The 16,221-nt window shown below is 64.9% G+C and overlaps 1 protein-coding gene across 1 annotated transcript; it reads right to left on the bottom strand.

Annotated features, from left to right (window-relative positions):
* Positions 1 to 263: 263 nt before the first annotated feature.
* Positions 264 to 12,058, bottom strand: LOC135578121 (fibroin heavy chain-like). The gene is made up of 8 exons (XM_065048343.1): positions 11,744 to 12,058; positions 8,265 to 8,416; positions 8,075 to 8,177; positions 6,649 to 6,898; positions 5,790 to 5,899; positions 4,991 to 5,123; positions 2,174 to 4,428; positions 264 to 1,392 (listed from the first exon to the last, which is right to left on the bottom strand). Exons 2-8 carry the CDS (start codon positions 8,394 to 8,396, stop codon positions 1,364 to 1,366), a joined length of 3,012 nt encoding a protein of 1,003 aa, XP_064904415.1. The 5' UTR covers positions 8,397 to 8,416; positions 11,744 to 12,058; the 3' UTR covers positions 264 to 1,363.
* Between the last annotated feature and the right edge of the window lie 4,163 nt (positions 12,059 to 16,221).

Here is a 16,221-nt window from a genome sequence, read left to right as displayed (position 1 = left end):
CCCCACCGAGCTCCTGGGTCCCTCCCGAACTCCTGGGTCCCTCCCGGATTCCTGGGTTCCGCCCCGAAAGCCTGGGTCCCTCCCGGATTCCTGGGTTCCCCGCCCGAACGCCTGGGTTCCCCCCGGAACGCCTGGGTCCCCTCCCGGACTCCTGGGTCCCTCCCGAACGCCTGCGTCCCTCCTTGAACTCCTGCGTCCCCTCCCGAACTCCTGGGTCCCCTCCCGAACTCCTGGGTCCCCAAACAAGCTGTCACAGTCACGGGGACATGGGGCGTCACTTTATTGCCGGGGGTGTCGGTGGCAGCGGCGCCTCCAGGGGTCATCGAGGACATCGGGGACATGGGGACATGGGGACACGACAGGTCTCAGTCCTGTGGGTTGGGGACACTGGGGACATGGGGACACGTGGTGTCACAGTCCATTGCTCCAGGGTGACGAGGTCCCACGTCCCTCGGGGACATTGGGGACACGTGCCCGTGATGGGTCTCAGTCCCTCGGGGTGGTGTCCTCAGCCCTTGGGGACACTTTGGGGACATCGAGCCGGGTCTTTGGGGTCCCAGCGGTGACGAGTCCTCGGTCCCTCGGTGACATCGTGCGGAGACGGGTCGCGGTGGCTCGTGTGGGGACATTGGGGACACTGGGGACTTGGGGGATGTTTGGGGACATTGGGGACATTGGGGACATCAGGGACATCAGGGACTTTGGGGACTTTGGGGACATCAGGGACTTGGGGGATATTTGGGGACTTTGGGGACATCGCGGATATTTGGGGACATTGGGGACATCAGGGACATTTGGGGACATTGGGGACTTGGGGGATATTTGGGGACACGGGGGATGTTGGGGACATTGGGGACACTGAGTCACCGTGTCCCTGGAGTTGGGGACATTGGGGACGTCACCGTTCCCGGCATTGGGGACACTGGGGACATTGAGCCACATTGTGCCTCAGCCCCTTGGGGACATCACTTGGGTGGGGGGGACACACACAATTTTGGGGGGACTCTGCCAAAAACGCAGACCCTGGTGGTGGGGGGTGGGGGGACAAGAACCGGGGACATCGGGGGGGGGGAGGGTGACACCAACGACACCCAATTTGGGGACATTTCCCAGCGTGGGGGACACTTGGGGTCATCGTGGACCCAGGCGTCCGGGCTTGGGGGGGGTGGGGGGGGAGGCCACCAGCCCCCCCCCAATTACCTTAGAGACTCGTTACGAGTTAAATTAAGCACGAAAGGCCCCGGGGGAGGGGCTGGGGGGGGGAGGGGACACGGCCCGGGGCCGGGGGGGGGTCGGGGTCCCCGGGCCGGGGTGACAATGACAATATGTCATACTGGGGGCAAAGTCGCGTCACAGACTTAGTTCAGAACGACGGGGCGCGTTGGCTTCCGGCTGCAAGGTGGGAAGGGGGGACAAAGGGGACAGCGTTAGGGACCCAGGCGTCCGGGGGGACCCAGGCGTCCGGGGTATTAACACCCACCCGGGGACCCAGGGGTTTGGGAGCATGCAATCACTAAAAAAGGGACCCAGGCATCCGGGAGCATGCGACCACCCAAAAAGGGACCCAGGTGTCCAAGAGGTTCCCCTCATAAAAGGGACCCAGGCGTCCGGGAGCATGCGACCACCCATAAAGGGACCCAGGCATTCGGGGGGACCCAGGTGTCCAGGAGTATCTCCCCATAAAAGGGACCCAGGCGTCCGGGAGCATGCAACCACCCATAAAGGGACCCAGGTGTTCGGGGGGACCCAGGCGTCCAGGACACCAACCCCCCGCACAGGACTCCCCAAGGGACCCAGGCATCCGGGGCATTAACACCCAAAAAAGGGACCCAGGCATCCGGGAACATGCACATCCCCAAAAAAGGACCAAGGCGTACGGGTGCCCCCATTCGCTTTCTCCACACCCCCACTGGGGACCCCCCAAATAAGGGACCCAGGCGTCCGGGGCATTAACCCCCACCCAGGGACCCAGGCGTCCAGGAGCATGTGCCCACCCAAAAAGGGACCCAGGCGTTCGGGGCAACCCAGGCGTCTGGGACACCAACCCCCCATGGACTCCCCAATGGACCCAGGCGTCCGGGCACCCATTTCCCCCCCCAAAAAAAGGAACCCAGGTGTCCGAGCACCCACAACCCCCTCCCAAAAACAGGGACCCAGGCGTCCGGGCACCCACCTGTGCGGAAGGCGTCCTGGGGGAGGGGCGGGAGTTGATACAACTCAGCGAAGGGGCCGCGGGGCGACCGGGGGTGGGGGGGTGGGGGGGGTGGGGGAGGGGCCACAGGGGGGGTCACCCCCACGCCCCTTCCCCCAGCCCCTCCCCCCACCCCGCGGGCCGCGACCAATCCCTGCAGGAGGCGGCGCAGGGCGGGGCCGGGTGGGGGAGGGGGAGGTGGGGGTGGCGGTGGGGGAGGGGAGGTCTCGGGGGTCAAGAGGGACCCAGGCGTCCGGCCCCCTCCCCCGGGGCTGTCGGGACTGGGTGGGAATTTCTCGGGGGGGTCAGGGGGGCCGAAGGGGAAGGGCGGGGCCAGGCGGGGTGTGTAGGGGGGGGTCCAGGTCTCGGCCCCGCCCCCAACCCCGCCCCCCACCCTGGGGGTGGGGCCGAGAGCACCCAGGGTGGGGCCAAGGGTGCCAAGGTCAAGGGCGGGGTCAATGGCGCCAAGGGCGGGGTCGACATTGGCGACCCCATTGGGTCCAAGGTCAAGACCAACATTGGCGCGGCCATTGGGTCCAAGTCCAACATTGGCACGGCCATTGGGTCCAAGGTCAAGACCAACGGTGGTGCCGTTGGGTCCAAGGTCAAGTCCAATGCTGCTGCGGCCATTGGGTCCAAGGTCAAGTCCAACACTGGCACTGTTGGGTCCAAGTTCTAGTCCAACATTGACGTGGCCATTGGGTCCAAGTCCAATGGTGGTGCCATTGGGTCCAAGGTCAAGTCCAACGGTGGTGCCGCCATTGGGTCCAAGTCCAATGTTGGCGCCATTGGGTCCAAGGTCAAGTCCAATGTTGGTGGAGCCCAGCGCGGCCCCAACGGCGAATCCCAGGGCGGAGCCACCGGTAGCGAGTTCGACGGCGACATCCGTCCCAAGTTCAACGTCAGTCCCAAGTTCAACATTGGTCCCAAGTTCAACGTCAGTCCCAAGCTCAACGTCAGTCCCAAGCTCAACGTCGGTCCCAAGTTCAACGTTGGTCCCAAGCCCAAGGTCAACGGTGGGTCCAAGGCCAGACCCCACGTTGGGCCCCACAGCGGCTCCGAGGGTGAGTTCGGTGCCGGGTCCCACGTTGGGCGCCAAAGACCCAACGGTGGCCCCAATGGGAAGTTCAATGTTGGGTCCAAGAGAAGACCCAACGGTGGCCCCGATGGTGGCGCCAAGGCCGGACCCAAGAGAAGACCCAACGGTGGCCCCAACGGCAGCTCCAAGGCCAAGGCCAGGCCCAAGAGAAGACCCAACGGTGGTTCCAACGGCGGCTCCAACGGAAAGTCCAACAGCGGATCCATGGGAAGACCCAACGGTGGCTCCAACGGACAGTTCAACACCAGATGCAAGAGAAGACCCAACGTTGGCTCCAACGGCGGCTCCAAGACCGGATCCAAGAGAAGACCCAACGTTGGCCCCAACGGTGGCTCCAAGGCCAAGTCCAAGGCCGGACCCAAGAGAAGACCCAACGGTGGCTCCAATAGAAAGTTCAATGTCGGATCCAAGAGAAGACCCAACGTTGGTTCCAACCGACAGTTCAACACCAGACCCAAGAGAAGACCCAACGTTGGCCCCAACGGTGGCTCCAAGGCCAAGTCCAAGGCCGGACCCAAGAGAAGACCCAACGGTGGCTCCAATGGAGAGTTCAATGTCAGATCCAAGAGAAGACCCAACGTTGACTCCAACGTTGGCTCCAATGGGAAGTTCCATGTTGGATCCAAGAGAAGACCCAACGGTGGCTCCAACTGACAGTTCAACAGCAGATCCAAGAGAAGACCCAACGGTGGCACCAATGGGAAGTTCAATGTTGGATCCAAGAGAAGACCCAACGGTGGCCCCAACGGCACCTCCAAGGCCAAGTCCAAGTCCAGACCCAAGAGAAGACCCAACGGTGGTGGCTCCAAGTCCGACTCCGGCCCCTCGATTGGCTCCGAGTCCACGGCCGAGCGCGGGCGCCATGTTGGCGCCGGGGTCGACGTTGGCGCCAAGACCGTGGCCGACGTCGCGCCCAACGGTGACCCCAAGGCCAAGGTTGACGCCAACGTTGATGCCAACGTGAGGCCCCACGGCGTCTCCAAGGTCAAGGGTGGGACCGGGGGTGACAGCGACGTCCCCTCCGGTGACACCGACGTCCCCGCCGGGAAGGTCGAGGCCGGGGGACACGAAGGGTTCGGGGGGACCCGGGGGGGTCTCGGCCGCCAATTGTTGCCGCAGGGACCAGGCCTCGGCCTCGCTGGGGGAGACGGGGGTCAGCCGGACGCCTGGGTCCCTCCTGAACTCCTGGGTCCCCCGGATGCCTGGGTCCCTCCTGAACTCCTGGGTTCCTCCCAAACTCCTGGGTCCCCCTGAACTCCTGGGTCCACCTGGACGCCTGGGTCCCCCAAACTCCTGGGTCCCCCTGAACTCCTGGGTCCCCCCCTGAACTCCTGGGTCCCTCCCGAACTCCTGGGACCCCTGAACTCCTGGGTCCCTCCCGAATACCTGCGTTCCCCAGACTCCTGGGTCCTTCCCAAACTCCTGGGTCCCTCCATGAACTCCTGGGTCCCTCCATGAATTCCTGGGTCCCTCCCGAACTCCTGGGTCCCTCCCGAACTCCTGGGTCCCTCCATGAACTCCTGGGTCCCTCCATGAACTCCTGGGTCCCTCCCGAACTCCTGGGTCCCTCCATGAACTCCTGGGTCCCTCCATGAACAGCCTTGGTCCCTTGGATGCCTGGGTGCCCCGAACTCCTGGGTCCCCCCGAACTCCTGGGTTTCCCCGAACTCCTGGGTCCCCCCGGACGCCTGGGTCCCCACCTGATGACGAAGTTGAGCCCCAGCAGGGCGGGCCCATCGGGGCGCAGTCGGGTGTAGACCCAGGTCCAGCCCAGCTCGTCCTTGCGCTGCAGCCGCGTCACCAGCTCCGCTCGTCCGTCTGTCCCTGCGCCCGCTGCGGGACATGGGGACGTCAGGGGGACACGGGGACATTGGGGGAACATGGGGACATCAGGGGGACGGGGTCACCAATGGGGACATGGGGACATGGTGGGGATGGTGATATTGATGGGGACATGAGGACATCAGGGGGACACGGGGACATCGAGGGGGACATGAGGACATTGGGGACATGGGGAGATTGGGGGGATGGGGACATTGGGGACATTGCGGGGACGGGGTCATCAATGGGGACACGGGGACATTGGGGGGATGGGGACATTGAGGGGGACACGAGGACATTGAGGGGGACACAGGGACATTGGGGACATCAAGGGGGACACGGGGACATTGGGGACATGGGAACATTGAGGGGATGATGGGGACATGGGGACATCAGGGGACATGGGGACATTGGGACATGGGGACATTGGGGGGATGGGGACATTGATGGGGACATCAGGGTGGGACACCAGGAGACCCTGGGGACAGGAAGAGGACATGGGGCCAGGTTGGGGCCAGTTTGGGGACAGGGGGACACCCACCGAGGTGCAGGGGACCCTGGGGACAGTTTGGGGACATGGGGCCAGGTTGGGGAGTTTGGATCAGGTTGGGGACATGGGGACAGGTTGGGGACCCCGGGGCCGGGTTGGGGACATGGTGGGGACACGGGGACACCCACCGAGGCGCAGGTGCTGCCGTGCCACGTGTCCCAGGTCCTCGGGGTGCAGCAGCCGGTACCACGAGCGCCCCAGGAGCTCCCGGCGCACGTAGCCCAGGTGGGTCAGGACACTGCGGACACCAAAGGGTCACCCCGGACGCCTGGGTCCCTCCCGGACGCCTGGGTCCCCCCATGTCACCACCCGGATGCCTGGGTCCCCTCTGTCCCACTCAGGTCCCTCCCAAATGCCTGGGTCCCCCCAGAACACCTGGGTCCCCCCGGACGCCTGGGTCCCATCTGTCCCACTCAGGTCCCTCCCGGACGCCTGGGTCCACCCCAAACTCCTGATTCCCCCCCAACTCCTGGCTCCCCCCACCTTCCTGCGTCCCCTGAACTCCTGGGTCCCCCCAAACTCCCCAGTCCCCCGAACTCCTGGGTCCCTCCTGAACTCCTGGGTCCCCCAAACACGCAATTCCCCCCACACTCCTGGCTCCCCCCACCCTCCCACATGCCCCGGACGCCTGGGTCCCCCCGAACTCCTGGGTCCCCCAAACTCCCAATTCCTCCCCCCCAACTCCTGGCTCCCCCCACCCTCCCGTGTCCCCCGGACGCCTGGGTCCCCCTGAACTCCTGGCTCCCCCCGAACTCCTGGGTCCCCCAAACTCCCAATTCCCCCCCCCAACTCCTGGCTCCCCCCGCCCTCCCACGTCCCCCGGACGCCTGGGTCCCCCTGAACTCCTGGGTCCCCCCGAACTCCTGGGTCCCCCTGAACTCCTGGGTCCCCCTGAACTCCTGGCTCCCCCAAACTCCCAATTCCTCCCCCCAACTCCTGGCTCCCCCCGCCCTCCCGCACCCCCCGGACGCCTGGGTCCCCGCCGACCTGTCGGAGACGTCGAGGAGCGCCAGGTCCCGCGCGTGGCGCGTCTGGAAGGCCGGCAGCAGGAGGGGGCAGTCGGGGAGCGGCCAGGGGGGCGGGTCCAGGGGGGCGCAAAAGGCCACGAAGAGCCCAGGGGGGGTCCCGGGGGGGCCGGGGGGGCCCTGGAAGCGCCCCCGCAGCAGCACCAGCTTCCGGCCGGCGCTGGGCCGGCGCGACGCCCGCGACGTGGTGAAGCGGCAGCGGAACAGGCGCTCTGGAATGGGGTGGGGGGGGGGGGAACGTCTGTCTGTCTGTCTGTCCGTCTGTCCGGATGGTTGTGTGACCCCCCCACCCCGGCCGGATCGCTGTGCCTCTGTCCTCCCAGTTATCTGGCTGTCATTCTGTCTGTTCATCCATCTGTTGTTCTCTGCTTACACCCGTCCATCCATCCGTCCCTTTGTCCATCCATCCGTCTGTCCATCCCTCCATCCCTCCATCCGTCCATCCGTCCATCCATTCATCCATCCATCCATCCATCCATCCATCCATCCGTCTGTCCATCCCTCCATCTGTCCATCCCTCTGTCCGTCCATCCACCTGTCCATCCATCCGTCCACCTGTTGGTCCATCCATCCATCCATCTGTCCATCCGTCCATCCATCCATCACTCCCTTTGTCCATCCATCCATCCTTCTGTTGGTCTGTCCATCTATCCATCCATCCATCCACCCATCCATCCATCCAACCCTGAATCTGTCCATCCATCCATCTGTTGGTCCGTCCATCCATCCATCTGTCCATTCATCCATCTGTCCGTCCATCCATCCCTCCATCCATCCATCTGTTGGTCTGTCCATCCATCCATCCATCTGTCCATCCATCCATCCATCCGTCCACCCATCCATCCATCCATCCTTCTGTCCTTCTGTCCATCCAACCAACCATCCATCCATCCGTCTGTTGGTCTGTCCACCCATCCATCCGTCCACCCATCTGTTGGTCTGTCCATCCATCCGTCCGTCCGTCCGTCCATCCATCCATCCTTCCTTCCCTCTGTCCTTCTGTCCATTCACCTGTCCATTCACCCATCCATTCATCCATCCATCCATCTGTCCATCTATCCTTCTGTCCATCTGTCCATCCATCCATCCGTCTGTCTGTTCATCCACCCACCCACCCATCCATCTATTGGTCCGTCCGTCCGTCCGTCCATCCATCCATCCATCTGTTGGTCTGTCCATCCATCCATGTGTCCATCCATCCATTTGTCCATCCATCCATGTGTCCATCCATCCATCTGTTGGTCTGTCCATCCATCCATGTGTCCACCCATCCATCCATCCATCTCCCCATCCATCCCCCAATCCGTCCGTCCATCCATCCACCCATCTGTCCTTCCCACCCCCTGTCTCCCGCACCCCTCCCCCACCCCCACCCCTCCCCCACCCACCAGCCTGTGTGTCCCCGGGCAGGTTGAGCTGCTGCCGCACCAGCGGGTGATCGGCCGGGTCCAGCAGGTCGTAGATACTGTCACCCTGGGCCACCAGGTCCACCTGCACACGGGGGGGGACACGGGGGGCTCAGCACCCACCCCCAGAACCCCCAGACCCCCAGCACCCCCCAGGACCCCCCGCACCCACCATGGAGTGTCCCAGGTGCTGCGCCACGTTGTCGGTGACGCCGACGAGCTTCCCCTCGCGGGTGACGGCCAAGAGGAACCCGGGGAGCGACGCCACCAGGTCCGCCAGCTCGGGCCCCCCCAGCAGCTCCATGGGCGACCCCCGTGCTGGGCCTGCGGAGGGGGGTGTTAGAGCCCAATGGCACCCAATGGCACCCAACGGCACCCAATGGCACCCAATGGCACCCAACGGCACCCAACGGCACCCAACAGCACCCAGTAGTACCCAACGGCAGCCAACAGCAGCCAAAGGCACGCAATGGTATCCAGTAGTACCCAATGGCACCCAATGGCAGCCAATGGCACCAAACGGCACCCAATGGTACCCAGTGGTACCCAACGGCAGCCAATGGTACCCAATGGCACCCAAAGGGCAGCCAATGGTACCCAGTGGTACCCAATGGCACCCAATGGTACCCAATGGCAGTCAACGGCACCCAATGGCACCCAAAGGGCAGCCAATGGTACCCAGTGGTACCCAACGGCAGCCAATGGTACCCAATGGCACCCAAAGGGCAGCCAATGGTACCCAGTGGTACCCAATGGCACCCAATGGTACCCAATGGCAGTCAACGGCACCCAATGGCACCCAAAGGGCAGCCAATGGTACCCAGTGGTACCCAATGGCACCCAATGGCACCCAATGGTACCGAACGGCAGCCAACGGCAGCCAATGGCACCCAATGGCACCCAATGGAACCCAATGGTATCCAGCGGTACCCAACGGCAGCCAGCGGCAGCTAAGGATACCCAACAGTACCCAATGGCAGCCAATGGCACCCAAGGGTACCCAACGGCAGCCAATGGCACCCAATGGTACCCAATGGCAGCCAGCGGCACCCAATGGCACCCAATGGCACCCAGTAGTATCCAATGGCACCCACCAGTACTCGAAGGGACCCAATAGCACTCAATAGCACCCACCAGAACTCAATGGCACCAAATGGCACCCAACAGCACCCAATGGCACCCAATAGTACCCACCACTATCCACCAGTACCCAATGGCACCCAACCCCATTCCCAGTTCCTGTCCCTATTCCCATTCCCAGTCCCCATCCCTGTCCCCCTGTCCTTATCCCCATCCCTGTCCACCCATCCCTGTCCCTCTGTCCCCATCCCTGTCCCCTCATCCCTGTCTCCTCATCCCTGTCCCTCTGTCCTCATCCCTGTCCCTCTGTCCCCATCCCTGTCCTCCTGTCCCTACCCCTGTCCCCCCATCTCTGTCCCTCTGTCCTCACCCCTATTCCTCTGTCCCCATCCCTGTCCCTCGGTTTCTGCCCCCCTGTCCCCATCCCTGTCCCTCTGTTCCCCCGTCTCCATCCTTGTCCCCCTGTCCCTGTCCCTCTGTCCATGTCCCCATCCCTGTCCCCCCATCCCTGTCCCCCCATCCCTGTCCCCCGTCCCCCATCCCTATCCCTTTGTCCCCCTGTCCCTGTCCCTCTGTCCATGTCCCCATCCCTGTTCCCCCGTCCCTGTCCCCCCATCCCTGTCCTCCCGTCTCCCATCCCTGTCCCTCTGTCCCCCTGTCCCTCTGTCCCTGTCCCCATCCCTGTTCCCAAATCCCTGTCCCCCTGTCCATGTCCCCATCCCTGTCCCCCTGTCCCTCTGTCTGTCCCCGTCCCTCTGTCCCCGCTCCGCTCGGTGCCGCTGTCCCTGGTGCTGAACGCGGCTCCGCTGCCGGCGCCACCGCGGCCCCTGCTCCCCGTTCTGTCCCCATCCCTGTCCCCATCCCTGTCCCCTGTCCCTCCCAGTGCCTCCCAGTCCCTCCCAGTGCTGGCACCCGGTCCCAGCCCCATCCCAGTCCCATCCCAATCCCCCCCATCCCAGCGCATCCCAGTGCCTGTATCCTCATCCCAGCCCCTCCCACTGCCAGTACCCGGTTCCATGTCCATCTCATCCCCATCCCAGTGCCGGTACCCGGTCCCCATCCCCATCCCAGTCCATTCCAGTGCATCCCATCCCCATCCCAGTGCCGGTACCCGGTTTTATGTCCATCCCATCCCCATCCCAGTCCATTCCAGTGCATCCCAGCCCCATCCCAGTGCCGGTACCCGGTTTTATGTCCATCCCATCCCCATCCCAGTCCATTCCAGTGCATCCCATCCCCATCCCGGTGCCGGTATCTGGTCCCATCCCCATCCCAGTCCATCCCAGTGCATCCCATCACTATCCCAGTGCCTGTATCCCCATCCCAGTGCCAGTACCCAGTTCTATGTCCATCCCATCCCCATCCCGGTGCCAGTACCCGGTCCCATCCCCATCCCAGTGCATCCCAGTGCATCCCATCCCCATCCCAGTGCCGGTACCCAGTTCCATCCCTATACCAGTCCATTCCAGTGCATCCCATCCCCATCCCAGTGCCGGTACCCGGTTCTACGTCCATCCCATCCCCATCCCGGTGCCAGTACCCGGTTCCATCCCCATCCCAGTGCATCCCAGTGCCTGTATCCCCATCCCAGTGCATCCCATCCCAGTCCCGGTACCCAGTTCCATCCCCATCCCGGTGCCAGTACCAGGTTCTACGTCCATCCCATCCCCATCCCGGTGCTGGTACCTGGTTCCATCCCCATCCCAGTGCATCCCAGTGCATCCCATCCCCACCCCAGTGCCGGTACCCGGTTCCACATCCATCCCATCCCCATCCCGGTGCTGGTACCTAGTTCCATCCCCATCCCAGTGCATCCCATCCCGGTGCCGGTACCCGGTTCTACGTCCATCCCATCCCAGTGCATCCCATCCCCATCCCGGTGCCGGTACCCGGTTCCACATCCATCCCATCCCCCATCCCGGTGCCGGTACCCGGTTCTACGTCCATCCCATCCCCATCCTGGTGCCGGTACCCGGTTCCACATCCATCCCATCCCCATCCCGGTGCCGGTACCCGGTTCCACGTCCATCCCATCCCCATCCCGGTGCCGGTACCCGGTTCCACGTCCACCCCATCCCCATCCCGGTGCCGGTACCCGGTTCCATCCCCATCCCAGTGCATCCCAGTGCATCCCATCCCCATCCCGGTGCCGGTACCCGATTCCATCCCCATCTCAGTGCCGGTACCCGATTCCATCCCCATCCCAGTGCATCCCATCCCCCATCCGCGTGCCGGTACCCCGGTTCTACGTCCATCCCATCCCCATCCCGGTGCCGGTACCCCGGTTCTACGTCCATCCCATCCCCATCCCGGTGCCGGTACCCGGTTCCATCCCCATCCCATCCCCATCCCGGTGCCGGTACCCGGTTCCACGTCCATCCCATCCCCATCCCGGTGCCAGTACCCCGGTTCCACGTCCATCCCATCCCCATCCCGGTGCCGGTACCCGGTTCCACGTCCATCCCATCCCCATCCCGGTGCCGGTACCGGTTCCACGTCCATCCCATCCCCATCCCGGTGCCGGTACCCGGTCCCATCCCCACCGCGGTCCATCCCGGTGCCCGCGCTCACCGGCCCGCAGGCAGAGCCCCTTCCTGGTGTAGACGCAGGGCCAGCGCCATGACGTGCAGGTAGCTGAGCCGCGGCCGCTCGGGCTCGGGCAGCGGGAGCAGGTCCCCGCAGGGCGCGGATCTCGGCGTTGATCTGGTCCCTCCGCGCCTTGGAGGCGCCTTTGGTGGAGCGGAGCATCCTCCTCCTCCTCCTCCTCCTCCCGCCACCCCGCCTTATATGGGCCCGGCGGCCTGACGTCACCGCCGCGTCACCGCCCGGGCCCCGCCCAGCGCGGGGGGAGGGGGAGGGGGAGACGTCAGTGTGACGTGCGGCGGGGGGGTGGGGGGGAGGGGAGGGGTTTGGGGGGTTCGGACCGAAATAGGAGATGGTGAGGGGGTGGGGGGAGGGGAGGGGGAGGGGTTGGGGGTGGGGACACGCCCACGGGGGGGGGGGGATGGGGGGTGCGGGATCAATGGGGGGACGGACAGACAGATGGATCAATGGGGGGGTGCGGGATCAATGGGGGGATGGACAGACAGATGGATCAATGGGGGGTGCTGGATCAATGGGGGGACGGACAGACAGATGGATCAATGGGGGGTGTGGGATCAATGGGGGGTGGACGGACAAACGGACAGGGAGATGGGGGGTGATGGATCAACGGGGGGATGGACAGACAGATGGATCAATGGGGGTGAGGGATCAATGGGGGGTGGACAGACAGATGGACAGAGAGATGGGGGTTGCGGGATCAATGGGGGGATGGATGGACAGACAGATGGATCAGTGGGGGATGGATGGACAGACGGACAGAGAGATGGGGGGTGATGGATCAATGGGGGAATGGACAGACAGACAAATGGACCAGTGAGGGTGGGAGAGTCGATGTGGGGATGGACGGACAGACGGACAGAGCAATAGGGGGTGGGGGAGTCAATGGGGGGACAGACAGATGGACGGGGAGATGGGGGGTGATGGATCAATGGGGGGATGGACAGACAGACAGACAGAGAGAGAGATGGGGTGATGGATCAATGGGGGGATGGACAGACAGACAGACAGATGGGGGTGATGGATCAATGGGGGGATGGATAGACAGACAGACGGATGGATCAGTGGGGGCATGAGAGTCAATGGGGGGTCAGAAGGGAGAGATGGATGGACGGACAGATGGACAAAAGGGACAATGAGGGGGGTCTGGGGATGGACAGACAGACAGAGGGATCAATAGGGGGGCGTGGGAGTCAGTGGGGGGATGGACAGACAGACGGACGGGGCAATGGGGGGTAGGGGATCAACGGGGGGTCAAGAGAAGGATGGATGGACAGACAGATGGATGGACGAGGGTATGGGGGGTGTGGGGATGGACAGACAGACAGATGGATCAATGGGGGGTGGGGGATCAATGAGGGGATGGACAGACAGACGGATGGGTCAACAGAGGGTGGAGGAGCCAATGGGGGTCAACAGAGGCTCAAGGGCTGGACAGACAGATGGACGGGGGTTCAATGAAGGCTCAGGGGGTGGACGGACAGACAGACAAGTCAATGGGGGTGGAGGAGCCAATGGGGCAGGGGGTCAATGCGGGGAAATGTGGGGGGGTCAACAGGGGGACGGACAGACGGACGGGAGATGGGGGTTCTGGGTGTGCGACATTGCCCTGCTTGGGGGACCCAGGAGTCCGAGGGGGACCCAGGGGTTCGGGAGGGACCCAGGCGTTCGGAGGGGAACCAGACATTTGAGGGGACCCAGGAGTTCGGGGGGGAACCAGACATTTGAGGGGACCAGGAGTTCGGGGGGGGAACCAGACATTTGGGGGGACCCAGGAGTTCGGGGGGGAACCAGACATTTGAGGGGACCCAGGAGTTCGGGGGGGGAACCAGACATTTGGGGGGACCCTGGCATTCGGGGGGAACCAGACATTTGGGGGGGATCCAGGAGTTCAGGAGGGACCCAGGCGTTCGGGACCCCCCACTCCCCCCCTCCTCCAGGTCTCTGGGAACCCCCTTTCCCCCCCTTCTCGCTCGCGCCCCCGCCTTGGCCCCGCCCCCCCGCCGGCCCCCTCCCCCTCACCGGCTGCGCCGCTGCCAAATTTGGGCGACGAAGCCGCGGAGCTAAAAATAGACCCAGGGGAGCTAAAAATAGCGACGGGGCGGGCCCGGACGCCTGGGTCCCCTCTTGGGGGGGGCGGAGAGAAAGGAGGAAGGGGGGGTCTCGGACGCCTGGGTCCTCAGAGGGATGGAGGGGTTTGGATAGAGGGGGGGGCTCCCGAACGCCTGGGTCCCCTCTTGGGGGGGGGTGGGGAGAGAAAGGGGGAGGGGGGACTCGGACGCCTGGGTCCCCTCTTGGGGAGGGGGGGAGAGAAAGGAGGAAGGGGGGACTCGGACTCCTGGGTCCCTGAAGAGATGGGGGGGGGTTTGGATAGAGGGGGGGGGGATCCCGAACGCCTGGGTCCCCTCTTGGGGGTGGGGGTGCAGAGAAAGGGGGAGGGGGGACTCGGACGCCTGGGTCCTCGGAAGGATGGAGGGTTTGGATGAGGGGGGGGATCCCGAACGCCTGGGTCCCCTGTTTGGAGGGGGCGGGGGGAAAACTCGGACGCCTGGGTTCCCTACGTGGGGGGGCCGGGGAGGAGTCTTGGTTGTGGGGTTCCCCCCGAATGCCTGGGTCCCTCCGAACGCCTGGGTCCTCCCCGAATTCCTGGGTCACCCCCCGGATTCCTGGGTCCCCCCGGATTCCTGGGTCCCTCCCGAACGCCTGGGTCCCCTCCGGACTCCTGGGTCTCCCCCCCAGATCCTGGGTCCCCCCCCCGAATTCCTGGGCCCCTCCCGGACTCCTGGGTCCCCCCCCGAATTCCTGGGTCCCTCCCGAACGCCTGGGTCCCCCCCGAATTCCCTGGGTCCCTCCCGGACTCCTGGGTCCCCCCCAACCGCGGCTGCGTTTCTTGGTAACCGCGGAGCCGCAACGTTGGGCGGGGCGTGTGGGCTCGGAGTGGACCCAGGCGTTCGGGAGGGACCCAGGCGTTCGGGAGGGACCCAGGCGTTCGGAGGGGTGAGGATGAAGAGGAAAGGGGATGAAGGGGGAGGGGGAGGGAGGATGAGGAGGGACGAAGAGGGGGAGGGGCAGGAGGCAGCTGAGGCCGAAGGCTCCTCCCCCCCCATCACCCCCCCAAAAAAGGGGACCCAGGCGTCCGGAGGAGCCTTCCTACCCCCCAAAAGGAACCCAGGCGTCCGGGAGGGGACCCAGGCGTCCGGGAATGACGCAGAGGGATCCGAGTATTTGGGGGATACCCCCCACCCCTCCCCCCACAGGGGACCCAGGCGTCCGGCGAGATGCAAAAACCACCCAATTTTGGGGAGAAAAACACGTTTATTGGGGGAACCCCCCCCCAGAGCTGGGAGGTGGGGGGGACCCAGGTGTCCGGGGAGGACCCAGGCGTTCGGGGGGGACCCAGGCGTCCGAGGTCAGAGGTCACTTCTTCTTTGGCCCCGCCCCCTCCTCCTGCTCCTGTGCAGCCGCTGCCGCCTCCTGCCGGCGCCGCTGGAACTCGGCAACGTCCTCGGGGGTGAGACTGGGGACCCAGGCGTTCGGGAGGGGGGACCCAGGCGTTCGGGGAGGGGGGACCCAGGAGTTCGGGGAGGGGGGACCCAGGAGTTCGGGGAGGGGGGACCCAGGAGTTCGGGGAGGGAACAAAGTTCAGGGGGACCAGGAGGTTTGGGAGGGACCCAGGAGTTCGGAGAGGGACCCAGGCGTTCGGGGGGGGGGGGATGGGGACCCAGGAGTTCTGGGGGGAGGACCGAGGTGTTCGGGGAGGAACCCAGGAGTTCGGGAGGGGACCCAGGCGTTCAGGAAGGGAACAAAGTTCAGGGGGACCCAGGAGTTTGGGAGGGACCCAGGAGTTCGGGGGGGGGACCCAGGAGTTCGGGGGGGGACCCAGGTGTGCGGGGTTGGGGACCCAGGAGTTTAGAGAAGGACCCCAGGAGTTCGGGAGGGACCCAGGCGTTCGGGAAGGGATCCAGGCGTTTGGGAAGGGACCCAGGCGTTCGGGAAGGGAACAAAGTTCAGGGGGACCCAGGAGTTTGGGAGGGAGAGAGGTGTTCGGGGAGGGACCCAGGAGTTCTGGGGGGCGGACCCAGGTGTGCGGGTTGGGGACCCAGGAGTTTAGAGAAGGACCCAGGTGTCCGGGAGGGACCCAGGAGTTCAGGAGGGGACCCAGGTGTTCAGGGGCGGGGGACCCAGGAGTTCGGGGGGAGGACCCAGGCGGTCAGAGGGACCCAGGAGTTCGGAGAGGGACCCAGGAGTTCAGGAGGGGACCCAGGTGTTCAGGAGGGGGGGGACCCAGGCACTCAGGAGGGACCCAGGCGTTCGGGGAGGGGACCCAGGAGTTCGGGGAGGGGGACCCAGGAGTTCGGGGAGGGGACCCAGGCGTTCGGGGGCTGTTTTTGGGGTGTCCCGCTGTATTTCGGGGGCACCCACCTGGGCAGCACGCGGAGGCCGAGGCA

Source organism: Columba livia, unplaced genomic scaffold, assembly GCF_036013475.1.
Source record: "Columba livia isolate bColLiv1 breed racing homer unplaced genomic scaffold, bColLiv1.pat.W.v2 Scaffold_699, whole genome shotgun sequence".
Lineage (NCBI taxonomy): Eukaryota > Metazoa > Chordata > Aves > Columbiformes > Columbidae > Columba > Columba livia.
The sequence above is the reverse complement of the archived record's forward strand: the minus strand, read 5'-3'. Positions and strand labels throughout refer to the sequence as shown.

Bases quoted from the DNA above. Each gene is read 5' to 3' on its own strand.
- LOC135578121 (XM_065048343.1), bottom strand. From the start codon at position 8,396: ATGGAGCTGCTGGGGGGGCCCGAGCTGGCGGACCTGGTGGCGTCGCTC. The intron at 5,124-5,789 runs GTGGGTGTCCCC...CATGTCCCGCAG, and splicing joins ACGGCAGCACCTGCGCCTCG to CGGGCGCAGGGACAGACGGA. The intron at 1,393-2,173 runs GTGGGTGCCCGG...CCCACCTTGCAG, and splicing joins CCAGGACGCCTTCCGCACAG to CCGGAAGCCAACGCGCCCCG.